Source organism: Falco biarmicus, chromosome 9 (assembly GCF_023638135.1).
Source record: "Falco biarmicus isolate bFalBia1 chromosome 9, bFalBia1.pri, whole genome shotgun sequence".
NCBI lineage: Eukaryota > Metazoa > Chordata > Aves > Falconiformes > Falconidae > Falco > Falco biarmicus.
Genome location: NC_079296.1, coordinates 36,007,792 through 36,028,718, shown reverse-complemented (window position 1 = coordinate 36,028,718; position 20,927 = coordinate 36,007,792). Strand labels below are relative to the sequence as shown.

The window sequence follows — 20,927 nt, the reverse complement described above, 5'->3', positions numbered from 1 at the left end:
TTTCAGATGAGTCTCCGGAGTCCTAAAACTATTTCCTGGAGTTTACCAATAAAACATTTCCTGGAGTTTAGGCGTTGGGGAACTGGGTTCCATGAGGAGTTTTCCTTACTGGGAAGCAAAGATGCAGAAGCAGTGTCTTTGTTGATTTACGTCTTGGTGGGTTTGTTTGGGAGAAGTGTCAAATTTCTGAATATTGACACAAAGGGGTTAAATCTTACTTTTATGTATGTACAGTTTTCTGTACTGTACCTAGAAGTTCCTGTTACTTGTGTATGTGAGCTGTTTGAACATGACAATGAAGAGAGATACTTGAATTTGTGTAAACAAACTTGGCAGCAGCCTTGATGAGCGTCACAGAAAACACTTTATTTTTTTCTTATACCATGATAGGTTATCATATTCTGATGGTCTGAGTGCTTGCTTGCTTGCTCTGGTGTTTTCTGAAATCTCTGTTCTTCAGTGCTTTCCTCAAATAATCTCTAGAATACGAAGTGAATTGGTTAGATTTTTACCAAGTTTTAACTGTAAAGAAATTCTTCTGCAAACGGGCAATTTTCATCTCACACTGAAACTCCTACACGAAAATGTGGTACAAATTCTTGATATTAAAGTAGTGAAGGATTCCTGTCCTAGGGTAAAACTGTATTGCTGTTCTGCATTGTTATTTTTCAACATGTAAGTGTTCATTAGGAAGGTGAATAAACTGAAGTACTGATTCTGCAGTAATTGAGTGTGACTCATCAAAATAGTCTCAATGTCAAATACTCAAGGGCTTTTAGAATCAGCATTCTTGAAGAGGAGATGGCTGTAAATTACAGGTATTTTCTCCACAGTTAATTCAAGCATCGTTAATCTCGCGACATAATTTCAGCACTGCAGTCACATGCTGCTCCACTAGGAGGAAACAGACACTGTGCAATGGATACTCCGTGATCTGGGCAACGCTGATTTTAAGGGTTTTTTTTAATATGCATATACTTATGTATCTGGGTTTTTTTCAGCAGCATTGCTGTCTGCCTGAGCCCAGGCATCTGGAAGTGCTGCATAAATGTATTTGGGACTAAGCTGTTTGTGCACAGAGGCTTATGCGCTTTAAATCTAGGAGTGGTATTGCTCTTTCCCCAACAGCCAGCTGCACAGCTGACCACAAGCCCTACTAAAATTGTCACCGTATTGTTGCAGTTTGGACCTTGTTCTGGTGCACAGATTTGCACAGTTGCACAGCAGTTGGAGCGGCATTTTCCTTTCAGTGTAATACAGCTAGATAAAGACATAGAAATGTGAGTCACTGCTGTATCACAGTCGTTCCAATAACGGAAGAACATTGTATAATAGGAAGGATAAGAACGTAGGCATGAAACTAAATGTTGGTGTTGCAAAGAAACCTTGTCAGCTGGCTTCTCTTTAGCCGTTCCAAACATGGAAGGAAGTCTTGCTAAATTTGTTGTTTGTTTCAACTCCTGAAGCTTCAAGGCTGACCAAACCCATGCCGAGCCCTGGCTGGATTAGGCAGAAGAGCACCATCTCCCTATAGCGTGTGGGCAGGGAGGGGATGCCCCAACACTGCTGCCAGCAGGCTGAGTTCATCAGTGCTGTATTTCAGCCTGGTCAGACCAAACGCTTTTTCCATTGTCACGGGTACACATTAAGCCCAGCAGTGTTGGATACCCATTCCCCCAGTTGCTTTCTGCACCCAGGCTTGTGCTGCCCTGGTTTTCCCACACTGATGAGTGGCTTTTCTGCACTGGCAGGAGACAATCATTTTCCTAGAGCCATCGTTAATTTAGGATGGGTACTAGAGGCTGCTACTTGAAGCTATCTGCTGCTTGTTTTCTACTATAGCAGTGGTGCAGCTGCACTGACTGCAGAGCGTAGAGCATTTCTCTGGCATGATGATTTCCAGGCTGCCTAATCCTGAGGCTAATGCAGAGAGGAACTGAATAAAAACTAAATAACATAAAAATAAATAAATCAAATGTGTGGAGAGAAACAAGAAGGTGAAAAAGAAGAAATGAAATGGCAGGTGGGAGAAGCTAGAAAACACCATGAAACATTGTTCCAGGTGGTAGCAAAAAGGAATAAACCAAATTGCAGAAACTGACGTGTTGCTTTTCATTATACCTCTTAATAGAGCTAAGCACAAGGTCTACAAAGTGGCTGTTCATTAGCTCTGGGACTAAGCAGTCCTATTAGTCCAAACTCCTTGGAGCCAAAGGGGTTATGTGCCTCAAGCAGTCACCTGTTACTGTGTTTTTTCTTCCTAACTGTTCGTGAAATCCCACAGTACTGGTCAGAAAGTAAGGCACGCTCATGCTGTGGGTCCCCTGTTAGCAGTCCGGTGTTCCTCCATGCCCACCTTTGTAAACTGTTTAATTAGATGTGCCGTTATAATATATAGAAGGAGGATTTACCAGTATACTCCCTGAAGGCAGTAAAATCACAGTGGGCTTATGTAACTGTAGTGAAGCAGATCTCAGTCCAACTTTCTCATGTGCAGTTCGGACTGGTAAGAAAGTATTTATTTGGGTTCTCAAGTAACTTCTGTTGTCCTTGATACACAGCAGTTGCATACACCTCATGTAAGCACAGAGAGATCATTTCTCTTGTTGTTTTTTTCCTAGCTGAAGACTGAACCATCCCTCCTCTCCAATTTGACATTGCACTGCCCTTAATCCACTCTGCTCTGCACCCTTTTTGTTATGCAGACTGCAGTTTTCTTTTGGTGTTTTTGAATGCATGGCACATTTATACAAAAAAAAAAAAAAAAAAAGCCTTCTGCTCTCTGGGAGAAGTCCGTAGAATAAAAGAGGAGCTTCCTGAGCATGCCAGAAATTATAGCGTTAATGTGTGAAGCATTCAAAATTCAGGATTTTTGCAAGGATCTGCAAGGATCTGCTCAGTAGCTGGAATGTTTGTGCCATTCAGTTAAGTCAGCTGGCAACAGAAAGAAAGAAAAATGAATGATAAGGTTACTGACACTGTAACTTTTCTCCAATATTTTTCTACAGCTGGCAAATATCACCATACGTGGTTAAGATGTGGTCAAGATGCACTGTCTGTTCACCACCAGGGCTCTTGCTGGAGTCTTGGGTACCAAAACAACGGCCAGAACAGACTTTCACTTCAGTAATTATTAAATTTGTTGCTCTTTTCAAACAGTGTGATCCTGCTCTTTCAATCTCATTCTTGGCTCCAATGTGTGAAGGTTAAATTACTTCTTAAGGGTTGAAAATCTGTTGTTTTGCAGATATATCTTGGCAGTAGAATATCGTTTAATAGAAGAGACTTTTTTTAATGCCAGTTGGCCGTGGGTTTAGTCAATAAATAGGTGTTTAATTTTACTGCAGGTGGAGGCAATGTAAGTAGCCTCTAGGGAAAGACAAAGAGGCATTTTAAATAAGCCTCTTGGCATATTAGTCATCTTAAATCAAGTATGGGGGTTAACCTAAAGTATTAGGATGTGACTGGTAAAATGCCATCATGCATTTGTAAACCCTGAGCAACCCCCTGATAGAGATACGATACCATACTTGGAAAATATTTGTTTAGAAAGACAAAGGGAGTAATCTTTATCTACCTGTAAGCCATGAGATCAGGAGAAGGTACTAAAGACTTTGATCTAATGCCTCTATTTCAGAAAGATGCACAACTTCTTGATCAAGGATGTCAACGCATACACCTCTCACTGCCATTTGCTAGGGTTGGAGGCAGCGAAAATATGTTTCATTTGTTCAGACTCTCCACAAATCATCAGTTTAGTTCCATCTTCTGCACCGCTTAATTAATGGTATGTTCCTATTCTCTGTGAGAGACCAGGCATGGAAGCCGGACTCAATACATGGCACGCTGAGGCTACACATAGCAGCAAAATTATGCCTTCTGACTTTCTCTCAATGCGCTTCCTGATGTTGCCCAACATTTTGTTGGCTTTTTTTGGCTGCAGACATGCATCGAGCTGATGATCTCAGACAACGGTCAACAATGACTTCAGGATCTCTTTCCTGAGCCGTGACACCAGTTCCAGGATCAGTATCAAAGACCTTTGGTTTGGGTTATTTCCTTCTACATGTGATACCTTACGGTTCTCCACATTGAAGCTCCTATGACAACATTGTCTCTTTTATTCGGTTTTGTCAGAGCCTGCAGGACTTATTTGCCGTCAGCGTGGCATTTGACTGCCCTAAGGAGGTCAGGAATATTCACGGACCTGGAGACTTTGTGCACACTCCCATCTACAGGTCGTGAATGAAGATGTTGAATAAAACCAGTCTCGGCAAACACCCACTGCTGGCTCCTCTCCACCACCAAAGTCCTTCTATTTGCTTCCCACCCCTCAACCTCCTCTCTCAGCCCAAAAATGAACCTTTCCTCCAAATTCTGTGATTAGTTTCTTTAATGATCACCAATAAAAAAATAAAATTGAAGGACGCTGAGGAAGAAAGGAACTATTGAAATGAAATTAGCTTTCTAATACAAAACAGACCTCCCCAAATTTACAGCTGCGGTTCTGTTTATAGAAAAGGTGATCCAGAAAATACACAACTGCCATGAATTAACCTCACAGTCATTTTTGAAATGTACTGTATTATCTCCAGAGAGTGTATGTTGGCTTTTGACACCATCCCTTTGTTTTCATCCTGGAAAACCCCAGATGTACCCTGGTTGCCAGGGAGGAGAGTAGTGTCAAAGACTTTGCATCAGTCAAAGCCAAATAAAATATTAATCATTGTGGGACCTGATGCCTACATGACAAGGCAGCAGCTAGAAAAGAAAGCAGGATAGCACTGTTGAGTCTTACAGCTACAACAACACACAAGAGTAGTTTAGATTTTCCTTTACTTAACAAGAACAAAAAAGACAGCACAGAACTTCTGTGAACTTAACGAAAGATTAAAAGCCCTGAGCTATTTTTAGAGGACACGATACAGCAACACTTCTGCTGTGAAATGGCAAGGAAAAAGAACTGCAACACCTGCTGTAATGCCAAATGAGCAGGACAGGCCCTCCTGCCTGCAGAAGCACCACCGCAGATGTTCTCACCCACCCAGCAAATTATTGCTTTTGCTGATCAACATTTCTGATCAGGACCACAGGTATGGCCCAGGTCAACTCTGTTGCAATCTGTCTGGCCAGCAGAAGCTACACAAGCGCAGCTGCCTGCTGCAGGAAGTGGCTGCGCAGGCAGCAGGATCCACGTCTCTCACACAGACCTCATGCAGATAACACGGCTCCAGCAGAGGAACTGGTTTTGGCGAGATGGGGAAGAAGTGGCTGTGAACCACGCAAAGGGACAGTGAAAATCCAGCAGTGCTTGTGGTCAGCATACCTCTACAGTACCGATATTTTGGCCAAGACCCAGCCCCACTAATCTGTTTACCTAACGTCCCCCTGTACTTCCACTGAAGTAGGAGCTTTTTTCCTGTACTAAACTGCCATGTGTCTTGCAGTTAAGTTATTAACTAGCTGTTGTGTTTGAAAAAGGGCTTTATCTCAGCGTAAAGTGATTCATTTTGTAATCCTCACTCAGTTCAGGGGAGCTCTGCAATCTGCTGGCGAGACATCCTCTTGCAGCACAAAGCAGTTTGTGCAAAACAAATGCGTGCGTAACATTTTGTAGGCATTGTCAGTCTTTGCATTTTCATCAGAGCGAGAGAGGTAAGACTGATTTCCAGCAACAGAGAGAAAGAGTAATCCAGAACTAAGCATAATTTTGCCAAATTAATTTTGTTTGGGTTGGTGGGGGTGAGGTGTCCCAACCACCTGCCCCTTCAGCAGCTGTTAGCAGCCACTTTCGCTTTCTCTTCCAGTGCAATTGCACAGCCTGGAGATAAGAAGTTTCTTTGGGAATCTTGCTGGTAGGTTCAGCTTTCAGCACAAACTCTTACAGTATCACACTCTGTGGCAATATTAATTATTTGTAATTTCTGGTATTCTCTCGGTTTAGCTCGTTTTGTTTTAGGGGAAGTTCCCGGATAAGATTAGTGAACTCCCTGTGCTGAAGTGTGAGGGTGGAATGAATGAGCAGAGGATAGTTGCATGTCGGTTGATTTCTATGTGCATAAATCTGACTAAAGCAGTATCAGGGAAAAGGAAGTAGGCAGTCTTTACTTATTCCAATTACTCATGCTTTCATTATTTCTTTTAAATCCTTCCAGGCCCACTTCTGTTAGCTCTAAGGATATCTAGATGCCGTTCAGGACTAGGTACTTGAAGAGTCTTTAAATTCCAATTTTTTGCCTTTTAATTCCCTTCTTTTTTCCACCAAGATTTCGAGTTCAGGTAGATTGCAGTGTTATACAGGCACTCATGCAGGTCTGAAATGCCATCTACGTTCTTCTCTCTGTGTTTAGACCCAGATCAGCCGAAGCGTCTCACATCTCTGGAGGGGGGAATATCTTTCCGCAAGGTTCAGGCTGGCATCCGAACCTTGCAGCAGCTGCTGCTGCTGAGACCAGGAACCTTCTCTCTGCCAGACACGTACCACTTGTGCTTTTTTTTTCACTATACTGCTCAGTAATTTTTTTGTGTGCAAGGCTTGACCAATCTGTGGGATTTCTCTCCTGTGTCAGCACCCCCCTGGGAAAATTCACCACGGGGGGAACTGAAGAGAGGAGTTTATGCTTGCAGCCGTCTGACTCCTAATCTTTAGGGCTGGACAGTAACGACTGTTGAGAAGGGGATATTTGTGAAGGAGAAACGTTAAGTTTTCTGACCAGCCTTGTTACTTCAGAAGGGATCTTTCTGAGTTGTTACTACTGTCTTCCCCATGTTACCCAATTAAGAGAGTGAAACAAAGTGTTCCATGAACAATGAACTAATGAAACTTACTTTGATAATTTATATGCTATGCTCCTTCCTCTCACTCCTCAATACCCTAATTTTCCCTGTGACATTCCTGTTCCCTTGATACATTACTTTCACCAGTAAATCCCCCAGATCCCATCCAGTTCTCCCAACCACCTGCCACATCTCCCTACTATGGGACGGGGAAGAGGCTGCAAGTAATAGCTGAGCTCACTGCATTGTTGTTCCTTTAATGTCAGCGCTGATTCTTGATACACGTCAGCCCAGTTTTATAAAACCTGAGGGAATGTCATATATCTGCTAAAATTCATTTTCCTACCTCCAGCCTCATTTTCCCATTCTGCATCCTACTAATGTTAAACATGACTTGACACTAGCAGATACCATGGCAAAAGTGCAGATCTAATATTCACTGAGTCCACCTAGTTCTATAAAGGAAAGAAACAGCAAAAAGAGAAGCCAGTAATTACAGGCTGACAAATAGAGCTGATACCTGCCCCAGAGAAAAGAAATGTTAATGAAGCCTCCTAGCCAGGCTTTGGGGTCCTGTGAGTGAATGCAGGGCCTTGTGCATACCTTCCTCCACCCACGGGGAGTTAAAATTCGTATTAGAGATTAATCCCTTGTCCAGTTCTGATCTGGTGTCAGGCCAGGTGCGCCCACCTCCCATACAACACCCGCGCCTAGAAAGCCTTTGCTAAGGCGCTGTTTTAAGGGGCTTTAAAGGTCCGTACCCACTGTAAGGGTCCGACACCGTCCCCATGCTCGGTCTGCTCTGGCTTGTGCTCCCTCTGATCTGCCGGAGAGAACACACACAAACCGCGGGATGGCGGCGAACCGGGACAGCTGGAGAGGAGCTCGGGCGCATTTCTGGCCGCCGAGACCCAGCGGAGGGGGCACGGCCCCCGCCCGCCACCACCCGGCTCTGGCCGCGCCCGGCGGCAGCTCTCCCGGCACAGCCGAGGGGCGCACGCTGCCCCGCTGGCTGGCGGCGGACCGGGTCGGCGGTGGGGGTGCCCACGGGGGGTGTCACCGCTCCCTCGCACGGCCGGGGTCGGTTTAGCGGGCGCTAGGCCCCGCTGCCGCCGCAGCCGGCCGACGAACGCAGGCGCTGCCCGCGCCGGCCTCGCCGAGGCGCCAGGGCCCGGGCGCGGCCTACCCCCGCGCCGCCGCCGCCGCCGCCGCCGCCACCGCCCCCTCAGCGGCGGCCGGGCCCCCCCGCCCCACCGCGGGCCGGGCCCGGCCGGGCCGGGCGGCGGAGGCGGAGCCACGTCCGGGGCGGGGCGGCGCCGCGGCCAGTCGCTGCCTCAGCGGCGGGGTGGGCGGCGCGGAGCGGCGCGGCGCGGGGTGATGGAGCCGCGGGTCCTCGCCGCCCGCGTCCCGGCACGCAGCGCCCGCTGAGGCCCGCCCGCCGCCGCCGCCGCGCGGCCGCCCCTCTCCTCCCGCCGCCCCCCGCGCACCCCCGGGAAATGGCCACGGAGCCCCCGCGGCCGGCGCCGCCCGCGGCGGGGCGCCCCGAGGGCGGGTGCGGGCGCTGCGCGGGCGGCGGGCGCGGCGAGGCAGAGGAGGCCGCGGCCCAGCCGGCGCTCGGCGCCTCCGCGGGCCCCGCGGCGGCGGCGGGGGGCCGGCGGCGGGGGCTGAACGGCTGCGTGCCGCTGTCGCACCAGGTGGCCGGGCACATGTACGGCAAGGATAAAGGCGGTGAGCGGCGGCGGGGCGCGGGGAGGGGGGCGGCGGCGGCGGCGGCGGCCCGAGCCGCCCGTGAGGGGCTTCCCCGCCCTCCCGTTTACCTTAATTCTTCCCAACCCGGTGGCGGCGGGGCGGCTTTCGCTTCAATTCTCCTCACGTCCCGCTGGCGGCGGCCGGCAGCTCTGCGGGGGGCGGGGGTGACAGGCGGGCGCCGCTCCCGGGCGGCGGGGCGACGCGCAGGGCCCCTCAGGCGCGGCGGGCAGGGCTTGCAGCCCCGGGGGCGCCGCTCTCGCCAGCGCCGGGTTCTGCCGGGCTGCGCGGCGGGTGCCCGTTCGGCCCCGGGCGCGGCCTCGCCGGCCGGGGGGTGTCGGTGCGCAGTCAGGTGCGCACCTCGGCGCTGCGGGGCCCGGCTCCGTGGCCGGCGCTGGCGGGGCTCGGCCGGTGTGGGCGGGTTGTGGACGGAGCGGTGTCGCCGCTGCTGGGTATCTCTTCTGGTGGTTTTGCGTAAATGGTAACGGCCCATCAGGTGCGTGTTAACCTTTAAGCCAAAGGGCCTCTGTAGTCCGGCTTCGTTCCCGCAGGTACCCTTTAAAAAAGTGGGAATTTAGGATGGTGCACTGGTATCCTCAGAACGAACGCTGGAACCGGGCTTTACCTCACGGGAACCCCCAACCTCTATCGCCACTGGAAGCTTCGGCAAAGTACTAGCAAGAGGTTTACCAACCAGGGGTAACTTCTTAGTTGCTTGTTTATTTGATGGTAAGAGTAATTCTGAACCAGTGGCTAGTAAGCAGTCTCATAATACAAATATCATGAAGATACAGTGTTACTAAAGCATGCCACCGGTAGTTTTAAATGTCTGTTTTAATTCTAGGTTGAGGAGCAAGGTGTTGGCCCTTCCGATGAAGGCGCATTTTAATACAGGCAGTGCTCAGTGCCAGAGTGAGCGGCCAAGTTGATGTTGCCAGGTGGCATCTCTCGCCCTTCCAGGATGTCACATTTGGTATCACCGCGGCCTCTGAGTCAAATGCAAAGTATATGTCCATTCAGCTCTCGGTGTGCCCTTTGGGAGTAGCTATAACCAGTACCTGCTGTTATATTACCTTTGAGCCCCGTTAGTAGGAATGCCTCTGCCAGATAGGCCAAGGGCTGAACTTCACAACGTCTTCAGCTGTCAGGGCGTGGAATTACAGAACTAATGGCACTGGGAGTTGGTCTTATCTCCAGCTTACATCCATGGTGTGTATTGCTACTGATAATCTCCACAGCAAAGTCATTCTTGTGCCTTGCCTCTGTTGCAACTGGTGCAATAAAATGTTGAGGGAGGGGTGTTGGATCCTTGGAGATGTACATCTTTGTTGTTGTTCCCACATCATAACATGGCGTGGGATCAGGCAAAAAAGGCTCACTTCAGGGAGAGCCTCACCTTTGGCATGTCAATTTTATTGCAGTTAGATTGAGACAACATGGGTGATACACTATCTGTATTGTGTGTGCAGCTCAAATGGGTTAGATAAAGCTAGCTCTGCTACATCTAATGAGCAAGACAAATTTTCTTGCAAAGGTACTACCATGTTTGATGATCTTGTCTTAGAAACAGACTTTTAGATTTAAGTGAAGACCAATGCTGCTCTGGCCTTCACAGGTCTCTTTTTCTTGTAACTGAATCTTCTCATTTTATTTCTTTATAGATGTTGTATGTAGGAGTGCTGGCAGTTGAGATGCTAAAGATACAGGGTCATGTATAATTTTGCGATGCTGCTCCCCATGGTGTCTTTGTTGTGAAAGTAGTGGCCAGATGCTTGAGTATATGTAGTTGCTAATAGCACCAGTAAGGAATGTCCCAGGCAATCTCTGTGTCAGAATCTGTGAGAACTTAAAGCATGTTAGAGGAGACCGGTGTGTCTTCTGCCCTCTCCACTGCGTTTTCTGCCTTTACTGTCAGTAGTCAGCCTTCCCGCTGTCTCCCATTCTGCCCGTTTCTATCCTATTGAACCTTTATCGTTTTAAAGCCTAAAGCTATAAAACCAGTGCGCCTTTTTGTCAGGATACCTCTGTTGCTTTGCATACGGCTTGAAGGTTGTACCTGCCTGGTGCCAGTATCTGAGCTGTTCACTGATTCAAGCTCAGAGCCTTCCTTGTTCTGCCCAGCTTCTTCCTGCATGTCACTTCTGTCCTCTGCATTCCACTTCCCTTCTGTCCCCTCATAGAGACATACAGAGGATTTGAAGGTATCCAAAGCATTTTTAAACTTTTTTTTTTTTCTTAAAATATACCTTAAACTTTCTTTGCCATAGGCTTTGTTCCCTCCTTCCTGATGGCAATCTCCACCCAACAGAGACTTCTGCACCTGCCTGTGGTTTGGTGCTTACACCCACGAAGTGCTGGAGGTCCCCAAGTCATTAGTGGGATTCTGTACTAAAGGAGCCATTCTCTTTCCTTGGGACTTTTGTAGCCATGCAAATCACAAAACTTCAAACTCTGGCTGCTGGTTTCACAATGCAAAAGTGAAGGTGGCACATAGATACTGGTCAGTCCTTATTAGATACCCTGAGAGGACAGAGGATCTTTTCTAAAGTAAATACTCAGTGTATTTGTGCAGAAAAGGTTTGTCTATATTTCAGTGAAGCATGTGGATTGGATGTGATTTTTTTTCTTTTTTGTTTAGAAGAGCGTGTAGTCTGTATTCATTATTTTTGCAGTAGATTTGAGTTCCAGAATGCTAGCAAGCTTTCTGTACAGAGGCACAGAGAAATGTTTGTGAAATATTTCAGAGTTTTAATTTTGGTATAGTTCTGCTGCTTCTTTAGAAGTGTTAAATTGCTGAAATAAAGAATAAATTATTCATATATTAAACCGATACTACTCCTGATCTGTGCTGAAAAACCCCAGGAACCCTAAAACAAAGCCATGAACCAACATCCATATGTTAGTATGATCTACAGGTGATGGTATCCTATGGTGGTTGTTGTAGATCAGTGGGAAGGTTACGGCATTTTCATCTTTGTGATGAATGTTGAAACACGTGTCTTTGGTTTTCAGTCCTGCCTCAGTCACAGTTACAGAGTAGGTGCTCTAGTCGGTCAAAAAATCCAGAGGATAAGGGAACTTCAGACAGTGTCAGGTTATATTAAACTCTTTTCAAGTAGTATGAATCAACCAAATAGTGTATGGGTTCTACCTAAAGGAGTATTTGCTTGATCTTTCTACCTTGTGGATTGTCTACTTGTCTTATCAAAGCCAACATGCAGATTTTGAGGAGTATGTGTTATAAAACCTTTTTTTAATGTTGTGATTGTTAGCAATTTGCATTAAAAACACATGCCGTTCAAATACTTCATGCAGTTTGCTGAGTGGCTTCCAGCACATGTCAAAAAGGGTACAGAGGGTGGGGAAAGAAGTTATTGTCTTGAAGATGTTGTGGTAGTCTGCATGTTGTTGTGTGGCATATATTTCTAGTTCTGGAAAGTGTACAAAATCCAACTTTCAGCAAGCAACATGACTTGAGAAACTGGTTTATGCAAATTTTTAAAACCACTCATTGTTCATTGGCACAGCCAACTAATGAAAAGACTTTTCTAAGTCTGGTGGTTGTTTTAAAATAAGTGTCTTAAGCTCTAAAGATTTTGTTTAGTTTCCAGGACTTCACAACAGAGCCCATTCTAAGATAATGCTTTCTGAAAAGTGAAAACACAATTGTTGTTAGAACTCTAAACTCTTTTTGGGACACAAAGCTCCTGGCTCGTTTCACTGTGTTTCCTCAAGTGGTAAGCTGAAGATGGAACCTATTTTGAATATTTTGGATACAGTTGACATTTTTACTTCCCTTTTAAGCAAAATAAATTGCTATCTGGAAAGCTATGAATAAATCCTAGGAGAAAATTTCTTTTCCAGAAGTGGGTTTTTCTTTTTCCCTTGCAACTGATGAACTTGAAAGTTAGAGTGCATTTCACAGGGATGCAGTTACTTTTCTCTGTTCTTGCCCATATCCATCTCTTGAGTATCCTTAGATACTTGGTTACATTTCTTATGCAGCTACTCTGCAATGTTGCTGGCTGAAGAGTCATTAAGGCTGTTTCGGGACGGTATTTGGGGTCTTTCTGGTGCAGGCGTGTTGAAGATGGTTGCCTGGCTGAGGTGAAATTCTGTGTTATAATTGTGGGAAATAGAAATAGTAGCATCTGATTAGCATGAAGTGCTATAGGGGTGCTGCTTCTCGTAGTACAGAAGTGCTCCTTCTATGCCACTAGTACAGAAATACATTGACAGGACAAATTACTAGTGCAGCTAGCAGGAAAGGCATTAAACTTGGTACTGACTCCTTTAACTTCTTGGCATTGTTGGAAAACCAGCTTATCAGTTACTTAAGAAGGGAGTGTCTATGTAATCTTCCATAGTTGAATCAATGTTTTTTTTGGGTGGAACTTTTAATGTCAAATCCCAGTACTGTGTTGGCCTTGAGCAGAATTATACCCAGGAAATCATCTGATGGCTGGAAAAAGAGGAATGCAAGCAAACCTCTGCTAAGGGTTTTGTGTAGGAGCTGCCAGTTTCGACTGTACTGTGCATGTACTGAAAGCAGTACAACTTTGCAAATAGGTTGTCCCTGATGGTGTATTTGCTATTTGGTGGGGGTGGGGGTGTGTAGTTCTTAGAACTACGTCCTGATGTATATGCTTCCTTTCCAGGTATACTGCAGCATCCAGATGGGACTGTCCTGAAGCAGCTGCAGCCACCACCTCGTGGTCCCAGGGAGCAGGAGTTCTACAACAAGGTGAGCGTCCTGCAGGGTGGAGGGAGCTGGCTTGCTGTGGGTGAAATGGGTGTGCCTTCCCGTAGAAGTACACCCTTATTGTTGTGGCTGGGAAAGTGCAACAGAAATATCTGAATGGTAGGTCACCAACAGCCTTGTCGTGGTATCTGTGTGCTTTCTAGAACTTCCTCTTCTTTGAATATCTGTCCATCTGCCAAAGCTACTTCACTTGCAGGATTTAAGCTTGCTCGTTTGCTCATGGGACAGCAGGGTTTTCACAGCATCTAAGATTTTATTGAAAAGACTTGTATTATTTCCGTCTATGATTAAAAGGTGGTATATTTGATCCCATCTTTCTCATGATGCCGAGTGTCTCAGAATGGGTTCCATCTAAACTTAGCATGTCTTAGTCTTCCACCTAGTCTGGTTTACTGCTAGAAATATGGCTCTGTTGACTGTATTAAAACTGTTCACTGTATTAAAACTCAGCTCCTGGGTCTCAGAGCAATTGTAGAGTGGCAGTGGTGATGGACACCAACTCTGTATCAGGTAATAGGCAACACTCATCACTGACCCAGGGCAGCAACTTCCTTCTGTCGCACCCAAAGGTTTCAAAGCCAGCACACTTTCTTTCTTAAGCAAGACACTGCTTTAGTCAATAAAAAGTGAATCTCTCCAGTTTTTAACTGTAGTTTGTTGCAATTTTCCTATTGCTTATGTTCAGTTTGCTTATCATTAAATTTAATAACATAAATCAGGAGAGTTGTTGCTTGTTGTCTATGAGGGTAAACTGGTTTTAGAGCTGCTTTCTCTTACCGACCTAACTGCCGGTGATAGTCTGTCACGTGTTCTTTCTGTATCAGCTTGATGTGTCATCCCTTTCTATGGCTTATTCAGTATGAAGAACTGTATGCAGGATGAGAGAGGAGTCTTGAGACCCTCTTTTTGTTGCGGTGTTTGGTGGTTGGGGTTTTTTTCGTGGTTAACTTGAATATCCTTCTAGGAAAAAAAAATATCAGAAGACCTTAAGTATTTTGTGGAAGTGCCTCACATTAAAACCGGCTGAGCAGTGTGCTCTAGGTGAAGAATGTGTTTGCATGCTAGAATTATTCGATAATTCTCCTGATGGGACTGCTAGACAAAACAGCAGCTCTTGAGTTAGTAGGAGCTCAGCAGGAGCCAGTTAAATGGAAATGTAAATATTTCTCTGAGGTTTCTCAGTGACTGTCATTTAGATGAGGTTAAGAAAGTTGCAGTCCAGCCTAAGCAGTAACTCTTCAGCAGAAGGAGGAAGTTTGAACAGACTCTTTTGAGTGTCAGGCCACTTACTCTTCTGTGAAATCCTGAGGGATGGACAGTAATGTGCTATCACTGTCTAAAGGCAGTGCATAAGGAGGGTAAGCTTGAGCATTGCCTAGATGTTAACCGTTCACAACACAGGCTTTATCATTTTGCCTGTTGCTTACACTGCCATGACAAGCTGTGAGCAAGACCCTGGGCAAAATCTTCAAGGAAGAGGTCTGTGTTAGCGCCCTTGTTACTGTGCCACGACACAGTGGAAGAAGTTGGTCTCGATGCTGGTAACTTGCAAAGTTAGGTTCAATTATGCATGCCAGGGCCTTGCCAGGTTGCTTCTGACACTAAGTTTTTTTTGGTTATAAGCTATTTGTGAAAGGGCTTGGGCAATTCTCAAAAAATAATGGGAGAAAGGGAAGGGTGTATACGGAACTAGTTGTGCGTGAACTAGAATGGCTTTTTGTGGGAGAAGGGAAGGAGAGCAAATGCCTGTATGTTATGTAGGTGAAAGTACAGGAGAAAGGTCTTGGGGATTTATCGCTTCTCGGTGATTAACTACTATCATGTTTGCTGTCAGGCCAGAACCATGTGATGTGGGATATAGACACCCAAGCGCTGCCTGTCATTGTTACAAGATGAGGATTACTGTGGATTGTGAGGTTCATTGTAAGGTACAGGTTCACATACAGCTTGATAGAATAGCTCGTTGCTGCCAAGAGGGAAAAGCCTTTCTTGCCGTTCTTGTCCTTTACTTTGTCCTGTCCTGTGCTGGTGCTTTTTGGACACGATGAACTGATCTGATTTCCCTAAAAGATGGCAAAACTTCCTTGTGTTCGTAGTCTATCAGTTTTAGTGATTAAACTGTGGGGGCAGTGGGAACAACAGCAAGATTGCCCTGTTTCGGTGCCTGAGCTCAACACATCTTATAATCAAAGAGACGTTATCACCTTGGAGTGGGCTAGTGAGCCTCCAGAGAATGGGGGAAGGAGAACTTTACCAGTCCTTGAGACAAGGGGTTGTTTACCAGGTGGTCTAGTACAGGAGGTGGTGAGAAACAGTGCAGAAATAGAACGGGTGAAACAAGAGTACTGTATCCCAGGCTGTCACTTTGTCAGGCCTAGACAGTAAGTCCGTTGGTAAGATGGTAATAATGGTTGCCCATTAGTATATGTGGATTAATTGTGACTTAATTTCTGCACCTGCTTTTCCATATGTGCTTATATCTGTTCTGTCTGTAGTGATAGATCAATTACTGCTTCCTTTGCATGCTACCTTACCCTGGCCTGAATTAAGATTAGTACCTCAGTACCTGGCCCAGAAAAAGTGTTTTGTTTTTTTTTTTTTACTTAGGGGTAAAGCTCACCTCAGCTGAAGTAATTAAGAACCTCAGTAGCAAGAAGATGAGAGTGTCTCAGTTTCAGCTGCACAAGTTGGCTGGAGAGCATCTATCAGAGATTTGAGGCAGAAGCGTCTTCCAGTAACCATCAGTGACCAGGAAGTGGTATTTCAGCATGCAGTCTGAGTGCTTGTGAGCTGGAGGTTGCAGGGAGTGTGTCATGATAGGAGATTACGAGGCTTTAAGAGACAAGTTTGACTAACTCTGATATATTTAACCTGACACCAGGCAGATACCATCTTCATTCTGGTCAAGACATTCTTCTCTTCTGAAGTTGCTAGATTTGCGTTCAGCTGGATGGGTGAACATGACAGAGGGCCATAGTCTGTGTCCATGAATCACCAGAAGTTTCTTCCCATGGTTTTTGATGGGTTATTTTCTATTGAACATGAAGCTGAGTGCTGACTGGTAGAGCCCAAACAAAATGGGCTTCTCTTTTTGGCATGGAAACTTGAGCAAGACACTGTAGTGCAAAATACTAATAGTGATCTAAAACCTGCTCAGAAATGGTGGCAAGTTAAGATGTTGAAGAATTTCACAGGTCTCTGTCAAGGTGGAAAACTGGAAAAATCTCTCATTTAATTCCTACTCAGACTGCCATTAGGTTACCTTCCTGTGTTCCTGATAGTGTATTTTCAGTTTAGCAGTTTAAAAAAACCAACAAAACCAACCCACCCTCTAAATACAGGTCTCCTTTCTTAAGAGATTATTTCACCAAGTAAACCAGACTTTTATCTCTGCTACAGCAATATGTGTCATTCTCTGCTGATGGGGAAGTGGCTTGCCATGGTTCTGTGTTGTGAGGGAGGGGAAACACAGAATGTGACAAGGTGATTGTGAAGCCTTCCCATGATAAAATGTAGTGGAACAATGAGCGGTTTGTAGTAATTGTTAGTAACTTACTATCTGTTGCTTAATTTGTCATTGGAGTGTGACTTTCCAATGGTAATGTCTGCTTCCTACTGAGTTCTGTAAATATGAGTAATTATTAAATGAAAATAATAACATTTTAATTTAGTTTGTGCAAACTCCCTTCCTGCACCTGAGGGCATGAACTTCTCACAAACATTGGCTGCATAACCGTGGAGTGTTCTAGCAGGTCTTCTGGTAGCCTTATCTGGGTAAAAAATCTGGAGTTTTTTTAACCTTGAATAGCTACAAGATACTTTGTTTTGGATAGGTATGAGCACAAGGGAATGAAAAAAAAATTGGAGGGTTGTGTTTTTTCAGGACTCTATAGTCTGCAACAGTTTCCATCTAATGGAAATACTTGGTGAGAACCTGTAGGTGGAGGCACTCTAAAGGCCTGCTTTTTTTTTTTTTTTAAAGGAGTTTCAGGAGGGAGTGGCACACAGAGATGTGGAAACAGGAAAATAGTGTTTGGAAATGTAATATATTATGTAGTAGTGACCCATTTCCACTAAAGAAAATTAATTGTTAAAAGGCAGTATGTGTTTATGGTAGGCTGCCTACACATGCATGCTAAGAAATCCACTAAAGCAGGCTACTAGTTGCTGTGTTTTAGTATTTGGCTTCAGCTTGCTTTATGCCAGGGTGCATTTATACAAACTGAAACAGTCTGATTTAATTCAGCAGTGTTGGGGAGAGGGAAGAAGCCCATCAGCCCTCCTATGGTGATCTCTTCTGGCAGCTGAGTGGGGAACAGAAGGAAAAACATCCTTTGACAAAGTTAGTGCAGTCACTTACTGTATGAGGTAAAACCTTGCATAGCTGGGTACAGAGCTCTTGTCTCAGACATGCCAGGCTGTATCCAAGAGCACTGTGTGCTAGCATAACTCTTCCCATTTAAGAGCTATCCTCTTCAGCACGAGGTTTTTCTTAAATTGACACATCAAGTATGTAGTGTTGCAGAAACTGCTGTCCTGTTGATGCCCTGAAGAGGGGAAGCTGGAATGTCAGGCTTAAAACGGGGCAGATGCTTTTGCAGGCAGAAAAGGACAGAGCCTGGGCTGCAAGTATTTAAAACTGAGGAAAAGAGAATTTACAGTTGTTGAGGTTACCTTCGTGACTGCAGTTTCCTACAAGCTGTGTGTTTAGCACTAAGAGGTGGAGTGTTACTTGGGTTCAACAGAACAGGAGAAGGTCGCTGAACTGTTTTGAAATGGCAGCTCTTTCACTTCTGATTTCTGGCATTTGCTTGGTGGGGCTGTAACCTTCTGTTTACTGTGTGTCTGTGTTCTGAGTGTGGCATACTGAAGTTTTGAAGGTTGCTAACGCGGTAGTTAATAAACTGGGATTTTATGATTAGCAGATCAATAAATGTTCCTGTAAACTTTTACTTGAATTGGCCTTCTGCTTTTCGATGGTGACAGCGTGATGCTTGGGGTATGAGTAGTACGCCTTGGCCCCTCATCCTGCCTACTGAAAACTGTCCTGAGAAGGCTCTTGCAGCATGGACAACTTCCAGTGCTTACATTTTTTGTCCCCCTCTGTTTGCTAGTGGCTGCGTATCAGAATTGTCATAGCTGGTTCTTGTGATGTTGCAAAGTCATGGCTCCAAGTAACATACCTGCAGTACTATAAGGTTTCCAAGGCTGCTGTAACACAACTCTGAGCTGAACTGTCGGATACCCTTGTCCCAGAGTGCAAGGGTAGTTTTGGGAGGATTGGAATGAAAAGGTGGATGGAGTTCTCCCAGTCCCAGCTCAGGTCTAGTAGCATTCTACCTCTATCCCGGTGCTTGGGAACCAAGGGATCTGATTCACCCCACGTAGCATCGGGAAAAGATAATCAGGCTAGTCAGCTGGCCCTTCTGGATAACAGATCTTCCACCCATTGCCAATTACTAATGGTTTTGTTAGCTGCTGTAGCAGTAGTCTGAAAGTTCAGGGTTCAAGCCCTGCTGCCATATAATATGAATGCAAGGAAGCGGTTACCACTGTAGATAATGGAAATTGTTTTTCACTTCTGTTAAATGTCCTGAAAACAAAGCCAGGATGTAAGACACACAAATAGCTCCAGCATGTAAAAGAGATTTACGTTACTTAGGTGAGAGTCAAGCACTTGAAAGCTAGGAAGTAATGGTTTCATGGTTGCCCGCACAATTGTTCTTCTGAACTTTTGTTGGATGCATTATAATGCAGCTTTCAATAGGGCAATGACCTGTCTTTCTGTTTTGTTTCCTCTAAAGAACTTAGTAATTTTGCAACCTGACATAAGGCAGATTTAATATTGTTTGTGCAACTTCTTCTGTCTGTCTTGTAACAGTTGTTAGTCTTTGAGTTTGTGACCAGAGGATAACATGTTAGTGAAGACCCAATTATGTTAATATTCCTGAAGTCATAGTTTCTTGTGCTTCTGTGGTTACAGAGAAGAAACATGGGAAGTATGCCCCTTTGGACCATTATCAATAATCTTCTCTTTACTGTTTATTTCATTCTCAATAACCTGCCACTAGTCCTGTGCAGTGGCTTTTCGTTAGTGCTTGATGCTTGCTTGCTTCTTTTTTGCATTGTCTAATTCTAATTAGTATTCAAGCAGCTTAAGGCAGTGCAGAAGACTTCTGGTGACTTCCCTCCCCCTCCATGGTACAAAATCAAGCCAGCAGCCTGAAAGATGTGTTTTGGCCTGGAAGCTTTTGCATAGAGTTGCAAGAACTGACTCATAAGGCTCAGCCCCCTTTCAGACTATATAGCACAAATCACGATAAGGCAGTATGTGTTCTGTAAACTGTTCTCTGCTAGTGACGGAAAAAGAAGGGAATTGGGGAGGCAAAGTATGTCTTGCTTCAGGATGAATTACCCTATTTTGTGAACTCAGTTAATGGGTTTTATAGTCTTGATTTAGATTATTATCTTTGACTGAAAAAGGAGTGGATGATGGCCATCATGCTGCTATTGTGTACTAAAATATCCTTATCCTGTGATCAAGTCTCCAGCTGAGGTTCTGATTTGTCAGTCTTGTATGGACAAAGCTTGGAGAAAAAGGATGCCCGGTTTTCTTAACATCTTACATTGGGGATGCAGTGCTTTGCCCAAACCTTTCTTTACTATTGCATTCAGAACTGTAGCTCAGTATCCTGAAGGGCTGTCTTTAGCCGTGTCTCATTCTGTTACATCCAGACCTGCTGCATTTCCAGTAAGAGGTAGCGGTACTGAAGTGTGCAAATTACCTGTTTGCAAATGTGGTGGGCACGTTCTGATACAGTCCATTTCTGCCCTTGGCAGCATTCTTCCTGCTGAGAAACTGACTGGGAGGGTTTGTGTTCTGCAGGGGAAATAAGCAAATTTAAGTTCCCAAACCAGTGTGTGAAATTGCCTCACACTCTATACTTTAAACCATGATCCTGGACAAAAGTATTGTAATAAAAAGAAGGACGCGCAGGACTCATCAGCTAATGAGAAGAAAATGGCTTTTTGATCAAATTGTGAAATACTGTCAGGATGTATTCATATCTCTTTCACATTAGGAGTTGTCTAGGAGAGGTGAAGAATGAAGTGTAGGTCTAAATCTGCTGGGTTTCTACTACTGTCCTATAAACACTGACATTTTATGTACTTCAGGTCACTATTAAATGACTGAAAGCCTACTGTACCAGGACAGTAAGACTTAAAAAATACGGCAGATTTTTGTGATTCTTGCACCCTGTAGCAAGAAAAGCTTGAAGGGGATGCACTGCACGGTAGAAGGTTAACAGTGAGCATCTGTTCCCTGTGCTCCTTGTATGTTGTGTGCCACAGAATAATCTACAACCAGCTTTATTAAATCTTAAGAAAACCTCACAAAAGGAAACCATAAAGGGCCATTATTGCAATTTGATGCTGTTGGGGAGCTACTAGGTGGGGTAGCTAACAGGCTTGAGTAGTCTACAGTCGATGCTATGTAAGCAGGACAAAAAAACCCCAGTTCTCTTACCAACCTGATTTTAAGCAATATTCCTTCCCGAGAGTAGATCTGGCTGAAAATAAAGCAAAAATGCATAGCTTTAATGTGCATATCCAAGTACGTTAAAATGGATTAAGTTAAAAG

General features: G+C 45.1%; 1 protein-coding gene and 1 long non-coding RNA gene across 2 annotated transcripts in view; one reads left to right on the top strand and one right to left on the bottom strand.

Annotated features, from left to right (window-relative positions):
• Window positions 1-864: 864 nt before the first annotated feature.
• On the bottom strand, window positions 865-13,171 carry LOC130155552 (uncharacterized). Its single transcript, XR_008824109.1, has 3 exons — window positions 8,595-13,171; window positions 7,539-7,600; window positions 865-5,271 (listed from the first exon to the last, which is right to left on the bottom strand). It is a non-coding gene; the product is annotated as an uncharacterized LOC130155552 (long non-coding RNA).
• IPMK (inositol polyphosphate multikinase) overlaps window positions 8,123-20,927 on the top strand; it is a 44,430-nt gene continuing 31,625 nt past the window's right edge. Inside the window, exons 1-2 of the mRNA XM_056352937.1 lie at window positions 8,123-8,505; window positions 13,182-13,267. Coding sequence (XP_056208912.1) covers window positions 8,274-8,505; window positions 13,182-13,267 — 318 coding nt within the window. The 5' untranslated portion in view covers window positions 8,123-8,273. The remainder of the gene's footprint in view (window positions 8,506-13,181; window positions 13,268-20,927) is intronic.